Raw genomic sequence first — 17,401 nt, 5'->3', positions numbered from 1 at the left:
TCAAGAAAAAGCAGATTAAATATTACCAGCACATTCTGACCCTACCATCAACAAACTGGTGCTTTGTACTAATAACCACAACAATTTGAAACGTAAGGAAAAGGTTCAATGTAAATTACTTTTATAATGGTAATTCCATTATGGCTTCATGATTGGCTAATATATCTCCTGTATCTTCCTATGATTTGATATGTGTTGTTGTAAGCTGTTGCTAAATACATTTTCCAAAACTGACATACAGTTGTCCCTCTGAATTCGCAGCTTTGGAACTAGCAGTTTAGATTATTCATGAGGTTGCCACCTCTCCTCCCTCCCTCCCTCCCTCCCTCCCCACACTCTTTTCCATCCCCTCCCTCATTATGTCCTCCTCCCCCTGGCCTAGCTTTGCCTCCGGGGCTGGGAGGGGGCCTTCCCTCAATTTGTGAGCAGTGAGCCAGGGTGTGAGGGCTGCCAGGGCCTGTAATCTGTGCCTGGCCAACTGACTGCCATGGCAATCTCCCTTCTCATCGGGCGCACACCCCGCCCCCTCCACCACAACCAATGGCTGCTCGCTTGCTTCCTCTCTCGGCCCTGTCAGCCTGGGGCTAGATGAGCTGAGCTGGCTCCAAGGCAATGGGGCCAAGAAAAGAAGCAGAGGGTACCCCCACTTGCTCCCTATCATGGCCCCATTGCCTTGGGCCAGCTCAGCTGATCCAGCCCCAGGGTGATGGGGCCAAGATAGGAAGCAAGCAGCAGGACCCTCTGCTTCCTCTCTCGGCCCCATTGCCTTGGTGATGGCTCTTTTACATACAGCTAGGATGTGAAATATGCAATTTTAATAGGGAGTGGTAATCCTAGGAATGACTACTCAGAAGTAAGTTACTTTTGGGACTTACTTCCAGGGAAAGGGGGCATATAATTGCAACCTAACTGACTAATCGTTGCAATCCCCAGTTAGGTGCATGCTTTGCATTTGGAAGGTCCCAGGCTCAACCCTGAATCTTGGGTAGCAAAGCTGGAAAAGATGTTGTCTGAGACCTTTCTGCTGTGTGGTGTAGCTGTGTAAAATACAGTATATGTTAGTAATGACAGTAGATGTTATTCTGTTTAGACCAGTTTGTCTGCAGATGCTGCAGTTTGCAGTGTAATCAGACTTTATTTTCCATTTTTTAATTTATTACAGAGTCAACTCAGAGCTGGATGCAAATGAAACATTAAAGATAATTGAAATCGACAGAAGAGTGAACGCCACATCTTAAAAAGAATTTTAACATCTTGGGGGGGAGGGGGGGGGAATCCTTTCTTTCCAACCAAAGGTCTGAGGAACTTTTCACTGTCAGTCAATCCAGAGCACTTGTCTGATCCCTGTGCCAGATAATGGGAAACTGACTTTGGTCTGCAGTCCTTCTTTTCTTCCATGCCCCCCAGTTTTCCACTATTCAGTTTGCCTTTCACTCCTACCACCCAAAAGGAAGGTTTCTAAAGGCATCAAGTGTCAAGAAGGTGTTTGCTAGTAAAGATAGGATGGGAGTTGGCATGCCTCCTACTTAAGGAGAGGAATGGGTAACCAATCAGTCTTTGCATCTGTGTAAAAATGTTGTAGATGCCTTGCCTCTGTTCTCTTACAATGTAATAACATCAGTGAAAAGGAAAGAAACAACAAAGCCTGTTCTGAATACAACCAGGAACTGCCTTACATGATTCGGCAAAGGGTGACTTTGCATGATCAAGTGTTGTTGTCTTTAAACAGGGAAATGTAATGATGAGGTGACAAATACAATACACAACTTTAGGAAAGGAATTATTTTCTTCCTTTAGTAGAACCAGCTTGTATCTCTGTCATGTGAAAGTGGGTATGATTGGACATCCAGTGAAGTTCTGGCAAATCATAATGGCATTTCAGGTGTGGTGGGGAACATCTGATTTCATTCATAATTAGCCTTAATACTGTACGAGTATGAGAACTTCAGGAATCATCACTGGTTTTTTAATCTCAGAGGAATTAACAGTTTCAGAATTATTTTCATCTCATGGTGACATCTCCCTATAAAGACTGGAAAATTTTGCATTTGCCTTATATTAGATTTTAGCCCATTGACTCTGAAAGTGAAGGAGAGGGATATAAGAAATTTAAATGATTTGGCCAAAGCCGTGATATGTATGATGGTGCAACCTGAGTGCATCCTTCAAACAGCATTAAATTTTATTAGATGGGCTCAAAAAGGTCCCGCTTCTTCTCTTGAGTAGGGTAGGACATTCATTAATAAATCGGAGTCTGGATTACTGAACATCAGACTACCAAATCCTCCAACCACAAAAGCTAAATGCTCTGAATTGACTGTGAGAATGGGAAGGGAGAATTCAGGCCTTTCAACCAATCCTTGATTAGAGACAAGTACTATGATAAATGAATGCCAGTGGGGTGAAGTAGCAAGGAAGTCAGGCTAGAACTAGGGAGACCATGAAACTCTTAGCCCTTTCAGCAACTTCGGACTAGTCACCATCTTCAAGTTTTTAACCTTCCTCACAGGGCTGAGGTGAGGATAAAATAGGTGGGGAGAGACCTTGTATATACTGCTTTAAACTCCTTTGAGAAAAAGTGGGGCACATAAGGTAAAACCTAACACTTTGTTCAGTGTTGGCTAAGGTTGTCCCATTAAGATAGGACTGGATGAATTCTCACACCTAATTTCAGAATAGCAAAGTAGCAGGGGGAAAGGAAGAAGGCAACATGAAAGACACATGAAATACTTTTTTAAAAGGAGAAAGGAACACAGGAATTTGAGTCCAAGATTACTGACAGTGGTCTCCCAGTTGTAACTCTCTCCCTTCCTTTACATTTTCTGTTCCTTTGTATTATTGTAAGTCTGACATAATTCCCTAGTATACCTTTTCATGAAAAGTGAGTCAGCTCAGTTAGTCTCTTTCTCTGCCCAGTTTGCATGAGAGAAGGGGGACATCTGATTCAAAACTTTGCAATCCTGTGTTGCATTTTTTCCTGGTTTATCCTACATTCAAGACCTCTGGTTGCTCAGATTCTCCTGCCATCCCTGCTCCCTTCTGTTGTAAATAGTATTTATTAGTTTTTGTAACTTCAGCTGGCAGCTGGAATGACCAGCCAAAGCAGTAAAATCCCTTATAAATGGCCTCTGTGATCTTGAGAAACCTCCAATATTTATGTTAGGCTTCTGGCATTAATTTTTTGAAATAGTAAATGCAAATTTTTCCCCCTCCCAAACTTTTTTCCATCCCTCTATTTTCTTCCCTCAATTTCTGTCATTGTACGTGCATTTCAAAAAATTGTTGGAGTGAAAGCCAGTAAAGGTTTCATTCTCCTGTTTTATTTGGCAAGTTACAAGCTACTGTAACTTGAAATGAGCACAGCTTCCCCGCTGGTTGCCTGAGGCCAAGTTTACAATCTGAAAATTCAGTAGAAATCTGCTCCAGTTCCCAAATATCTAACAGTTGAGATGATTGCCGCAGTTGCATCTCCGTGTGTGTCCCTTTCTAGCCCAGTCATCATCATCTTCACAATATTGTGAGGGATGCTGAAAAGAATGGGATAATCTAAAAAAAGCCAAGATGAGAGCCCAACCTCCTGTAACCCAAGTAAAACTGCTACTAAGGGCTTCTGATAAAGTTTTCTCTGCCTACTTGGCTCTTTCTAAATCAGTGGTGTCACTAGGGTTGGTGTCACCTGCTATGGTAATTCCCCCATTGACATCCTCACATACCACATCATACAGAATCCTTAGTAATGTTTTTTATACTAATGTTACTCATAAGTTGTGATTTGTATATATCACTGACTATAATGGCAATAGTTGTGATATAAACAACTAGCAATATTAAAATTATACTTTTAGATTACAATAGAATATGCACAGCCTAAATGTATTTACATTTACATAGTTTCATGTGGTTAAGGTGAGAGTTTGTTAAGATAGGATGTTTTTAAAGAAAACTTAAAGTAATTTAAAAAACAAACAAATCCCGAGGTCTCCTTTCTCCTCTCACTATGCCTTACTCTACTCACAACATCTCTTCTGCTGAGTTCCAGTAGTTTAAAGGGATGCAGGTGAATACCACAGCCTGCTTCATCCAAAAGGCAGATGTTTGGGGAACAATGACATTACCCTAAATGGGGTGTCACCTGATGGAGCCCTCACCCCCTGCACCCCCAAGTGATGTCCCTGTTCTAAAAGATATCCTCTGTTACCTTTTGATGGGATCTCTTGGGAATGGGCTTTACATGCACCCCTAGACAAACCATTCTAATTTCATAACACTGTCATTGATTCTACATGTCTGTAAGCTGTTAGATGCTTAGAAAGCTGGTGGGTGGGTTATGCAAGAAGAAGGTGTTATTTTAAACTGTGTATTTATGGAAATCAACCATGAGGTCAGTTATGCTTCTTAATGAGTCACTTTAGTCCACAATTGTCTATAAAGTATGTAGATAGGAGGTTTCTTTCACCATGTATATGCTTCACTTCTACTGCTACTTTCCCCTTACCATTTCTGTTTTTTGCTGTGCAAATGCAAATGCATTTTGTCCAGCATGTGCTTGCAAGACAGATTTCAGCTGCCATAAATTGGTGATTTCCCCCCACTTTATGCCATGCTGAAGAGCTGCCTCTTTTCTTGGCTATATTTCAAAAATAATGCCCAATTTTTTAAATTATAAATTGAGGGTTAATGTCAGACTTTTTGAAAAAGCTCAACATAACCCTTTTTGGAATAATTTAGTGTATTGGGGTTTCTTTTGTTTCATTTTGCTTAAACCTTCAATTTTAAAGAGTCTAGACACAGTTTGGCAGTCAGTCAAATGAATGAGTAACATTAATTGCTATATGGGCCAAGATTTCCACAAAGAACCTGAGATCTTTAATGTCAGTAGTCCATTATGTAACCTCTCCTACCATCACCACACACAAATGGCATAAAGTGTTGTATATTTAGCATTCTTTCCCCAACTCAATGTCAAAAATAATTCTTCTGTAATTGGTAACTGGAAAAAGGCCAATGTACTGTTTGCATTTCCTTTTCATCTGACCCCACCATTTTACTATTCTTCCACTTCTACATGTCATACTTAATTAATTGATTTGTAACAGTATAGCTGTGATGAAAAAGTTTTTTGTCTTTTTCTGTATGTGGAAATATGTGCTATTTATCAGTCTAATCCCCAGTAATTTTGGTAACGTTCTAAACAACCTCTCAATTGATTGGTATGTTCAGGGAAGATTTATTAAAGTCAGTCTTCACCTTGGCATAAATGCTACTTATGTTACCCTGTGTTCCACAGACCTTTTACATGCCCTCTATCTGTCCTGATTTGGCAGGGATAGTCCCATTTAATCATCTGTCATCCTACTTTTTCAGATGCTTTTGAAATACCCAAGTTTCTTTCTCCTCCTACCACTTTCCTCCTTTGCCCTCAGCTTACTTCATTTGCTGAAAGCTGAGTTCAGAGTGCAGAAGTAGCTGCACTAAGTTAACACAGCAGGGAGGAGAGGAGAGAATCCTGCCATTCCCCCTTCCACCAAAGATAACTCCTACCTCACTTTGCAGTATATTACTGGATGCATTCATCCTGACTACATGGTAACTGCAAGGTGCACACTGCAATTTCCACTGAAGCAAAAACCTTCTGATTGTCTCAACTGTCAGGAACAGCTGTGTGATTACATTCAGCGTGTGTAGAGGTAATGTAGCTTAGGTTTATTGCATATTTAAACACAGAAGCATCTAGAGAAAACACTTAAGTTCCCCTGAAATAAAGGTTGTACGGTAATCTTACATGTTTTTTAAACAGAGGCTGGATGCCACGTGTTGGGGGGAGTGCTTTGTGTGTTCCTGCATGGCAGGGGGTTTGACTAGATGGTCCTTGTGGTCTCTTCCAACTCTATGATTTGATGATTCTGCACTTGATCCTATTCAGATCAGCAGCAATGAGGCAATTGAGAACTGGATGCAGGATTGCAACTACCATCTGCAGGCACAGGGGTGTCAAAACTGATACAGTTGGCCATTTGAACTACCATATATTTGCCCATAGTTTTCACTTATTCCTTCTGTTTTGTGAATATGCAAATGTATTTTGGGTGGTTCGCATTTAAATGAAATTGGTCCTGTAAAACATGCCAATTATCTGGCAAAGTACATGAGAAAAAAATCAGGAAAAATGGTAAATTATTAGACTACCCTTTTTGACATACACTGTTCAGGTTCTTCACTGCATTGTTTTAACTTTGTACAGCTTTTATGGTATTTGTATTTTTTCTATATATGCACTGCTTTTCTAAGAGTGTCTTCATAATGACTGCGCATATTGCAAACTTGGAGGGTAAGGAAGAATTTTTTAAATGTAAAGAACCTTTTATTAAGCAGACAAGTCTAAAACCAAATAGCAAACTAAGTGCTTTTTTGTATGTAGCTGAGTAAAGTGAATGTATGTAATGCTTTATCTGTTTCTTTGCAAATAAATATTTTCCTAAAGAAAAATGAAGTGGCTGTTCTGTCATTCAGTACTGGGTTTTTCTTTTTCTGACATTTATTTTAACCAAACAGTTGCCTGGTTTTTTTTTTCTTTTTAAAAAAATCACTACCACACTTCAAAACTTGGAGTATTCATAACCTTTAAAAAATACTGACAGCTAATTATCCAGCATGCCTTTAAACTGGAAGAGAGATCAAAAGCAGTGATATGTCTTATAGCAGCAGACTTGCCTTTTGCTTTATAGAAAACACTGGGCTGAAATGATTGGATTTAACTGAAAAATGGTTAGGTTGGTTGGAGGGCCTGTTATCTAGATAACTGCCTGCCATTGAACTGATGGGTGGTTAAGCATGCATTAATCTCACTGAAGTCTGTTGGACTTTTTCTTTTTAATGAGACTTGGCATCTGTAGAACACTAGTCCCTTCAAAGTTTCCTGAAACCAGATATCTACAGTATGAATAGAACCCATATCCTGAAGGACCATATTCTGCAATATGAGGCTGCCCAAGCTTTGAGATCTTTTGGTCCTGCTACTTTCAGAAGCACATGGGGGGGGGGGGGGGCGGAAATACAAGACAGGGCCTTCTTAGTGGTTGCTCCCAGGCTGTAGAATAGTGGTCCCCAAATCTTTTTGGGCTACCACCCCCCTTCCTCTTGGGTGACAAACCTAGTGTCCCTCGCATCCCTGTACTGCAGCCACTCACTGAAAACCATAAGGTTGTGAGTTCAGTACCAGGGAAAGGGCTCAAGCTTAACTCAGGCTTGCATCCTTCTGAGATTCCTAAAACGACTACCCACCGGGGGGGGTGGGGGGGTGGGGGGCAATTGGCTTACAGTTGTAAACCATTTAGACACTGTTAGTTCAGTATGAAGCGTTACATAAATGAAGCTGTTTTTTAATATTAGGTCTACTGTTCTACTGCAGATTCAAAACAACCAATCTCAGTCCTGCTGCCTTTGCTCCTGGTCAACTTGAAAGCAGCAACCAAACAGCTGGCTATGCAACGACCAAGAAGCCTCTTAGCCATGCGGGCCTTCTGGCAAGGGCTAATGCAAGTGAGATGCCTCTTGGTTGCTGCTCCCAGAGTGACTGGGTACAAAGGAAGAAGCTTCTTCCTGGGAAGGAAGGACTATCAATCCTTTATCAGGGAGGAGTGGGGTGCAGCTGGTATGTGTATAGGTGGTTTACAGAAGCTGCATGCTCTGGACTGGAGACCGACGTGGATGGGGAAAGGGAGAGATTTTAACTTCAGCAGGCACTCCCAAGGTGGACTGTTTCCAAGAATCAGGCCTGGATACTTCTCCCTCTCCTACCTCAGAGATATGTCCCCCCCCCCAGAACATTGTTTCTACTGCTACCTCTTGCCATGGGCCAGAAGCTTCAGGACTAGGACTTGAAGAGTGATGAAGAGGCAAGTCTTCCAGACAGCCTGCAGCTCTCCCTGTTTCAGTGCAGCCTCAGCCAGTTCATTCTGTTCAACTGCAGCCTCAGGCAACAGGAGACTTACCTGCTGATGAGGCAGAGGACACAACTGGGGTCCTAAGTCCTTAAAGCACGGAGGAGGGACAAAAGAAGACAACAAAGAATAGAACAAAGATGGTTAGCCAGGCTGCAGGCCAAGCAACAACAGGGGTGCTGGTTTTTTACTCTTTGCTTGCATTATCAGTTGATGGCTCCTATCCAGCCCCCCTGTGTAGGTGTGTGGTGAACCAGGACACCTTTTCTCTCAGCCTGTCCAATGAAAGACAGTAGGGGCGAAAAAGCAGCTCCAACCTGCCAGTGAAGTCCCAACAAAGCTTAAGCAGGATCCCAAACTTGAAAGCTACTTTTTACTACTGTTTCTCCCACACCACCACAAACTCCTTGCTCCACTCAGTCAGTCAGTCAGTCTGTCTCAACATAGGACTGCTCCGTATTCCACAGAAGTGAAGCCTTGCACCCAGCTTTGCAAGAGTTTCCCAAACGCCATTGCCACTTCTAGCAAAAGATGCGACTAAGGGAGTAAGCTCATGAGGGCAGAAAAAAGCAAAAGACACCACCACACAAAGTGATCAGTGTGGTGATTTTAAGGGACCCTGAAAAGAAGTTTCATGCAACTCTCATTTCCACCATACTCCTAAAGGCCACTGGTTCCCCTTGTCTTTCTTAAAAACCAATATTTTGACTGAAGACCCCCCCTGCCACTCTCCTTTCCCTTCACCTTCTAAAGGAGGCTAGGCAAACCCTACTTTCTACTCTCCTTTGGACAGCCAGTAAAGATCTTTCTGGTTTTTTCAGAATCCAGCCACAAATGCTGGCGTAATGTCAGGAAGAAACTCTTCTAGAACATGGCGACATAGCCCGAAAAACCCACAAAAAACTGGATGCTGGCCATGAAAGCCTTCAATCTTTCTGTTTATTTGGGCTTTTGGCATCTGCCTGGCTGCTGGGAAAGGGGCTTTGAAATAGGAAGGTGCTGTATCTTTTTAACAATGTGCTTTTAAGTTGCTTTTAATGTTCCTGTGTTTAAATGTCATAATTTAACTATGTTGTAATATTACAAATTTTTGTAGTTTCAGGTTTTTTTACAAAAAAGAATTGATCTGAGCTGCCTATCTAGTTCAGGAAGTGAGCTTCTGTTCATGAAGTGGCCAACCGTTTGCCTGTGACAGACTCACATACGCCAGCAACTGACACACAGAACATAGTGAAGTTGCCTAGAAACCACACAAACATCTTGCTCCAAAATGGAGCAACAGCAATAGGGAGGTAGTTCCCACATATCTCTGGATCCAGGAAAGACCCCTTCAGCTTTGTGTGCTTACAGCCTCCTTTCAAAGTAGTATTAGCTCCTCCTGTCATAGTGAGATATTTATCACTCGCTATACCAGGCCAGTTATTGGAGCTAAAATGGGCAGATTGAAGTGTCTTGTCTGCAGTGTCAGGTGGCAACAAATGAAATTGACCCTACAAAACATGGCCAGATGGAACACAGGACATTTCACCACACAGCACAGAGGTCCAAGGGGTGGTAAATGTCTCACTATGTGATGTGTCTGGCACTTTTGAAGGATGTTGTGGTACACTCTTTCTGGAAGAGGACCTCCCTGGACCAGAGGCATGATATTCCCTTTGGGAGCATGGTATTTGAAGATGTAATGGCTGGGTAACTTCTGACATTTGCGAATCCCATTTCAGTCTGGTTTCTGCATTAACTTCAGTTTTAATTCCAGCTCTCTTTTCACTGCTTCAACTCAGCTTCCACTTCCAACTTTCATCTTGCTCTCGCATCCACTACTTAATTCACTGCCAGGCCTGGCTCACTTATTTACCACCTCTCACTTTCTGTTCTCTACCAACCTCTTGTATGTGTGAAGAAATGAAACTTAGCCAGTTAACATTCTTGTTGTGTGCCTTCAAATCATTCCAAGTTATGGCAACCCTAACATGTCATCAACCTATACCAAAGCTTTCTTGACAAGATTTGTACAGAGGGGATTTGCCTTTGCTTTCTTGTGAGGCTGAGAGTGTGACTTGGCCAAGGGCACCCAATGGGCTTCCATGGCTGGGCAGGAATTCCAACCCTGGTCTTCCAAGTTGTACACCACAGTGGCTCTTAAACATAAGCCCATATATATAGCAACATAAAATAACCTAAAGATCTGGAGATTATCACACCACAGTTCATCCACGGGCTAGATGCAGGATTTAAAAGTCAAAGATGGATTTTATTGTACTGCCCTGTAGCCAAGCAGTATGCAGACGTATGCAATCCACGCTTCTCTGGGCTTCTTGCACGGTTTTTCAAACACAGAATTTTCCCATTCTTGAAAAACTGTGTGACAACCCTGAGAAGCCCAGATTGCACATGGGTTACATACGGTAAAATCTATCTTTGACTGTTAAATCCAGAATCTATCCCATGGGCGAATTGTGGTGTGATAATCTCCTTCAGTTCCTTCACAGAGGTATCTTCTCAGCAGTCCTGATGGATGTGAAGTCGAAAGCTTTCACAGCCAGTGTCCATAGTTTTCTGTGGTATCTTCAGAGGGTGGTTGCATGGAACCACCCATGCCATCACCTTCTGAAGGTGCCAGCCACAGATGCAGATGAAATGTCAGGAATGAACTCTTCCAGAACACAGCCACATAGCCTGGAAAACCCACAGAAAATTAAAGTCCTGGTGAAACTTTTCTCTTTCTGTGCATCTTTTCCCTCTTGTTGCATCTTTTCTCTCTCTCCTCAATTCTCTCTGCTCCCATTCCTGCAGCCTCTGCTGACATGTGTTTGCTTTTGTTTAATTAATGTCATACTTATAGTTTATATCTTAGGAGTAGCTTTTGGGGGGTGGGTGGGGAAAGTGTAAACTACCTTGGTGGCTGGTGCATTTTTGTGACAGGAGACTAAAACAACCTAGTAATTTTTTTAAAATGAGATTTTAAAAAATCCTAAGCGCATGTGTCAACTCTCAGTCCTTTACTTAGGTTTTGCATGCAACCGAGATGAAGTTACATCTTTGTTTCTCATTTGTGCTGTGTGCATGAGAAATTGTGTGCCCATGAAAATGGGTGAAGAGGTCCATGTTTACATTTTGCAACTAGGCCAGTTCACTGATGCAGTCTTTGCAACATAAGCATGTTCCAGAATATCCAGATGAGATTCGTAAGGTTCATTGCACATGGGCATTGCATCTTTGATCTGTTTCCATGGTTCTTCCAGCATTTTTATTTTGCTTAACTCAGGTGATGGGAGAATGACAGATGGGATCCAAGTGATACTTAATGCCCTAGTGGTACATTTCCATTAGAGTAGGTTGATGTCAGCTGATATAGTTAAACAGATATTCTCCCAAAGGTTGGTTTGTGATTTTGGTGCTTTTGAAACAGTAAAAGAGGCTGCACCCGATGGCATATTTGCATCCAAACATTGGGATAAATGCTATCAGAATTGTATGGCACTCTATAAACTGGGAAGTACTAACAGAAATTACTGTTTATTATAACATGATTAAACCCCCCCACACACACACTCACCATGTAGTTACTACCACCCTACCTATGTCATGTTTATTATACATTGATTTTAAAACTCTTTCAATTGTAATATATTTAATTTTTTTTAAGGGGAGGATATTGTAATTTTATGTATTATATTTTATGGGGACATTTTATTGTAAGCCGCTCTGATTGTCTTGCTACAGAAGAGCGGGATATAAATAAAAGTTTTATTATTTATTATTATAAAAGATTTACTTATTGTAAAACAAAGTATATTCACTATCAGCATAGCTGGCAAGGAAGTGGTGGTCTTCGTTTTAACCTATGTCATCATGACTTTTTGGAATTTTTTTCTTATCCTGTCACAAAGTGGCTATGGTGAGATGCTTTTGATGTCAGCAATGGACCTTTGAAATTATTCCACATTTGCTTGGGTCTTGTCCCCATACAGGCCCACAAACCATTTATTTGTTTATTGCATTATTATTGATAACATTTTCATCCCAGCTTTCCATTAAAAATAGCTCTAAAGTTGGCTAACAAATCACCATAATAACCAGTAACCTTTGGAACAATTTCAAAGGCCATATTAAAAAAGAATAACCCTTTTGACATGGTGGTGGAATTTGTTTCAAATGTTGGATGAGTTTCTCTCTCCCTGTTGTTGCCCTAATTACTATTCTGCTAGAGGAAAAGCTGATATCAGTCTTGTTGGGCTAGGGAAGACAAAGAGTTTTGTGGGATATGACAGCCTGTCATCAGATTTGACAGTAGCTCTTTTGCCTCTCAAAATATGTTATGTGAAGAAATGAGAAAATGTGTACGTTTGTGAGGTATTTTGGAGCTGTAAAGTACACACAAGACAATGTGCATATTTTCAAATGTGAATGGCCAAAATGCACAGAATCTGGAGGAAAGATATACAAAAATGCTTTAGTAAATGTGTACATTGGGTAAAATGCATAAATATGCAAAGTAGAAAAAAATACACAACCTCAATAGAGTATGAAACAAGGACTGGAGGAAAATGAAGATGAGATTCTAAGAAACACAAAACTAAGACTGATATTTTCACATTCCTGGTCCACAAACCAGAAGTTACTAAACCACAGTATGTGAGAGTCAGTATGGTGTAATGGTTTGACCACTGGACTATGATTCTAGAGGTCAAAGTTCAATTCTCCACTTGGCCATAGAAACCCACTGGATGACCTTGGGCAAGTCACACACCCTCAGCCCCAGAAAAGTCCGTCTTGGGTTGTTCATGCCATAGCTTTAGAGTAAGAGTGGACACAGTGAGGCTCTTCACATATTGTTGGACTGCAGTTCCCAACAGCCATAGCCAGCATAATCAATGGTGGGGAATGTGGGGAACTCTAGTTTAATAGCATCTGGAGAGGCCCGTATTGCCCAACAGCTTTATTTGGTAACGTCACTGTAATACAGAGAGTTCGAGTTGGGAGCAATGGATGCAAGCTACAGGAAAAGAGATTCCACCTTAACATTAGGAGGAACTTAGGGTCTTTAAGCAGGTGTTTCATCACACTTTAAAACAACACATTAAAAATATCTTTGGGTGGCCTTATTTGTTATGAGGGTACAAAACTTGCAATTTAGCCATCTTTAGGAACTAATATGATCTCCTTCTTGAAAGGAAAAATATTGTACAGTCTAGAAGTAACCAGTTCTGCTAAAGACAGATACCCATCATGCTTCGGACAGATCTAATGAATGGCTAATCCCCTCTGTTTCTGAAATCTTTGTCTCAAATGATGACTCGTAAGAGCTGAGCATTTGCTTTTGCACTAAAAACAGACTGGGATTGGGTTGGGGGATTGGAAATTAGAGGAGATTAGTGCATAAATAAATGCTGTATGAGTGGATTTAGGGCAGCATCAATGCACTGACCTATCTCTTGTGAATATATTTGAATGACTGGGGCTAAAAAGAGTTACTGAATCTGACAAATGGCACAGGTTGTGTATTATATTAATTACCTTGAATGTATGTATGAAATTCATTGCAAAAATGGATGCTTTCCAAAGTACTATATCAATTTAGTCACATATATTAAAATTTATATCCTCACTTTCCTTCTTTTGAAAAAGTGATGCACAGAGAATATTAAGAATAACAGTACAGGGATGTGGACAACATTGGTAGGTTGCTTTTGTTTTTCAAAACTAGTTGCAGCAGAAGCCATACTCACCACTCTAAATAATGCTACACACCTGACAAAATAAAACATTTTTAATGCTCTTGGAAATTCAAGAGTTGGACATTGGGCTCTCTAGAGTGGGAATGTGAACAACTTGGCATGATCGGTACAAAGGTGGTACTATAGAAAGCCACTGTGTACACATTGAAAGGAACAAAACATGCAGCAAGGCCTTTCCAGAAGGGCTAATTGTCTGCTTTGAGTTCTTTTTAAAATAAGGTATTCATTCAGATTATGAGCTTTAAAAAGGACTTAAAGTGACTAACTGAAGGGAACGCGGAGAGTTGCATGGATTCTTTTAGGATGCAGTGTATTAAAAAATATGCAGCTGCTGCTGAAAGGAGTCAGTTTAGAAAACAACCTAATAGAAAGACAAGCTATTAGTTGATCTAGCTTAGTATTGTGTACACTAGTACTGAGCAACATGTGACCCCTGGAATTAACTCATGCAATTTATCTCATCTTAAAATCCCTTTTCAAGTGATCAATATAGATCTCTGAAAGAGCAATCTGTCTCCAACATTTTGCAGATGAAATCTCAGACATGTATGGCCAAGCAACATCAGTATGGCAAAAGTTATCAAGGAACAAGATAATTCAAACTTGGAGAGGCTGCTGTAGTTTGTTTTTGCCTGAGCCTACTGGGAAAAGCCCACTCTCCTCCTTCTCTGAGTTAAATGAGTACACACTGCTTCTGCACCGATTCAAGTAAGCTGATAACAAAGGAGGAAAATGAGAGGAAGGATGAAACTGGAACATTTTTAAAGCAACTGAAAAATGGGACAAAGGAAGATTAAACAGGATTCACTCTGCTAAACTGCAACAGTTGGACAGCATGTCTTCATCAGCAGCCTGCTAAATGGGAAGGAATAGGAGACAAGTGGCAGAAATAAAGTGAGGTGGCAGAAAAGGGTGATCCTTGGGTGGAGAGAAGTGAGATGGTCTTACATTCTTTTATCTTTGGTCTTTTCCATGCACTTCAGTCCTATTCGCTGCCAGCATGCAGCCTCTGGTGGTGGGGAAGGGGCCTCTCTTGTAGGATAATACATATAAAATACATAGCAATACAGGAAATGATTCAATAAAACACACAACAAAAGAACATCAAATAGCAAGTGACAATTATGCAATGCCTGGGAACGCTGCCCTGAACAGGATGGTCTTCAACTCCGTTTTGAAGCTGGTTAAAGAAGTGATAGCTCTTGCTTGCGAGGGAAGAAGGTTCCAGGAGTGAGAGGCAGCGAGTGAAAAGGGGCGAATCCGAGATGGGGCAGAGGAAATCCTGGGGTGAGACAGCAGACCTTGACTACCAGAACGGAGGGCCCTAGTGGGAAGGTGAGGAGAAAGAAGGTCTGATAAGTAAGGAGGGGCCAGCTCATGGAGGGCTTTAAACATCGACAGCAGGAGCTGGTACTCTGTTGCATTTTATGATGTGGCGTGGGGTCCATGATGAAAGCTTATGCCAAATCAAACTGTTGGCCTTTAAGGCAGAGGTGGGCAACTACCAGGAACTGTGAGTCAATTTCCCCTCCTCTGATCCTCCAAGGGCTGCCCTGCTTCATCAGCCTGCTAAAATGCCTCCCAAATACTGCAGGTTTTGCCTATACCCTTCTCAAAATGGCAGGTCACCATTTTGGGAAGGACATAGATGAAAACTAAGATATTAGGGTGGTGGAGGGGTCGTCTAGGGGTTTGTGACTATGTATGTGGTCTTTTGGGAGGAAGGTTGGCACATGGGTTCTGAGTGAAAATAGCCCCCAAATCCCATGTTTTGAAAACAAAATTGACACGGGGGGTGTTGGAGAACTGGTATACAGCTTCGGGCCCACAAAATTGGGGCCTGGGGCCACATGGAGCCTGCATGTTTCCCATTGTGCTTTCAGAGGCCACAAGACTGTTATTTTTTGCTAGCAGAACTGTCTTGTACAACTGATGATAGCCACTGTTGTTGCTGTTGTGTTGTTCAGTGAACCTATAATTGGGTTTTCTTGGGTTTTTTGTTCAGATGTTTCCTTTGCTTTCCTCTGGGACTGAGACACTGTGACTCTTCCATGTCCTGGTGGGGATTCAAACCCTGAGAACTCCAGAGTCTTAGCTGAACAGTCAAACCACTGCACCACACTGGCTCTTGATCATAGCTATACCTGTTTGTTTTCCTCTTCTGGAACACATTCTCTTCACAGTATTCTCTCTCTCTTTCTCTACTTAGAATATTTAAATCCTGCTTTGTATGCATAATGATTTGCTAGGCAGTGTGTGATACAAAGTCACAATAAAATAAAACCCAAACAATTAAAATGGGCAAAATGACAACAGAATAACACACAAACCAACAGCAGCAGCATTAAATTAGATTTAGCACTGCGGAAAGTAGCAATGACTTGAGTCCTATTGGAGACTCCTAAATAGAACAGATCTGTTAAATCAGCTACTGCATGATTTGTTAACACATAAGAAAATCTCATGGATTCAGTAGGTCTACTTCATTCAGTACTAATAACAGACTTTGGGCCAGCATTTTCCACCTCTTTCTTTGGCAGCTGCTGGCTGGGATGGAGATATGCACAATGTAATTATCTCCAGATGCAGGAGAAGATGGAATGGTTCTTTCATCCTTACTGCACAAAATAAACAACCAAACTTTTAGTAAGCACAACCCTGAACTATTCTATACTTGAAATATTTGAAGGCATCATTAGCCTTATTTTTACACCATACACAATACATTGCCTTTTCTCTTCTCTTTTTGTTATTTTTTGTTATGGAGCAATAAGAGACATGTAAAAGACGATGGTGTTGATGTTGAGACATCCTGTTTATATGTGTTTAAAAGATGAAAAAAAATCTTCATTTTCTCTTTTATAGCGAAAGCATTGGGGTAAAGATGAAATCAAGCCTGAATTCTCCTTAGAAGCTGAGATAACTAAACTGAGATGGTAGACCTTTGGACATATCATGAGAAGACGTGACTCACTAGAAAAGACAATAATACTCGAAAAGGTAGAAGGCAGTAGGAAGAAAGGAAGACAGCATTACAAATGGATAGACTCCAAGAAAGCCATGGTCCTGTGTCTGAACGACCTGAACAGAGTGGTTTAGGGTGACTTTGTTAGGAAGGATCGAATTAGGGGAATTTAATTAGCTCAGATATAAAGAGAGGTGTGTCCTAACAATGCACGCAGCGGGGTCGTGTCCCTATGTGTATACCAGAGGTCACCTAGTCCAACCCCAAGAAACAGAGACTCCAATGCCAATGAGTTGCAATAAAAATATAAACATTTATTAAAACCACACAACAAAAGGGATCACACACGCACACACACATTCAATGCTAAAGCAAGGGAGGGGGAGAGAATTTGGGAGTAAAGGAGAAAGGATAGAGGCACCTTTGGATATTTACCTTAGGAGTCTTCTTCAAAGTGACGGATGTGAGGGATGGTGAATGGTGAAACACAGCCGCATGAATGGGGAGAGAAAGCGGCAGCTGTGGAGGCTAGGATCTGAGTTCCGGTGGGCAAAGATAACAAGAGGCCCAGTGACCGTGAGCTTGGCTTCGCTCAAGTGATTTTCAGCAGAGCAAGTTGCTCAGGGAACGCAAGCTTGGAGCAGGCTGCTTGACAAGCGAGGAACTCAGGCTCGGAACTGAATCTACAAGCCCACTGGAGGCTTGGAAGTGAATTCCTTATATACCCCTGAACATATCCTCAGGCTATGGCTACCTGG

At 41.4% G+C, this 17,401-nt stretch overlaps 1 protein-coding gene across 1 annotated transcript in view; it reads left to right on the top strand.

The window, feature by feature from the left end:
- The window catches only part of CREB3L2 (cAMP responsive element binding protein 3 like 2), a 101,480-nt gene extending 94,994 nt beyond the window's left edge, over nt 1-6,486 (top strand). The window contains exon 12 of the mRNA XM_089527878.1: nt 1,163-6,486. Coding sequence (XP_089384004.1) covers nt 1,163-1,238 — 76 coding nt within the window. The 3' untranslated portion in view covers nt 1,239-6,486. The remainder of the gene's footprint in view (nt 1-1,162) is intronic.
- The last annotated feature ends 10,915 nt before the right edge of the window (nt 6,487-17,401 follow it).

This window comes from Sceloporus occidentalis, unplaced genomic scaffold, assembly GCF_023333645.1.
Source record: "Sceloporus occidentalis isolate IW3139 unplaced genomic scaffold, rSceOcc1.0.p SCAF_5, whole genome shotgun sequence".
In the NCBI taxonomy this organism is placed as follows: domain Eukaryota; kingdom Metazoa; phylum Chordata; class Lepidosauria; order Squamata; family Phrynosomatidae; genus Sceloporus; species Sceloporus occidentalis.
The sequence above is the reverse complement of the archived record's forward strand: the minus strand, read 5'-3'. Positions and strand labels throughout refer to the sequence as shown.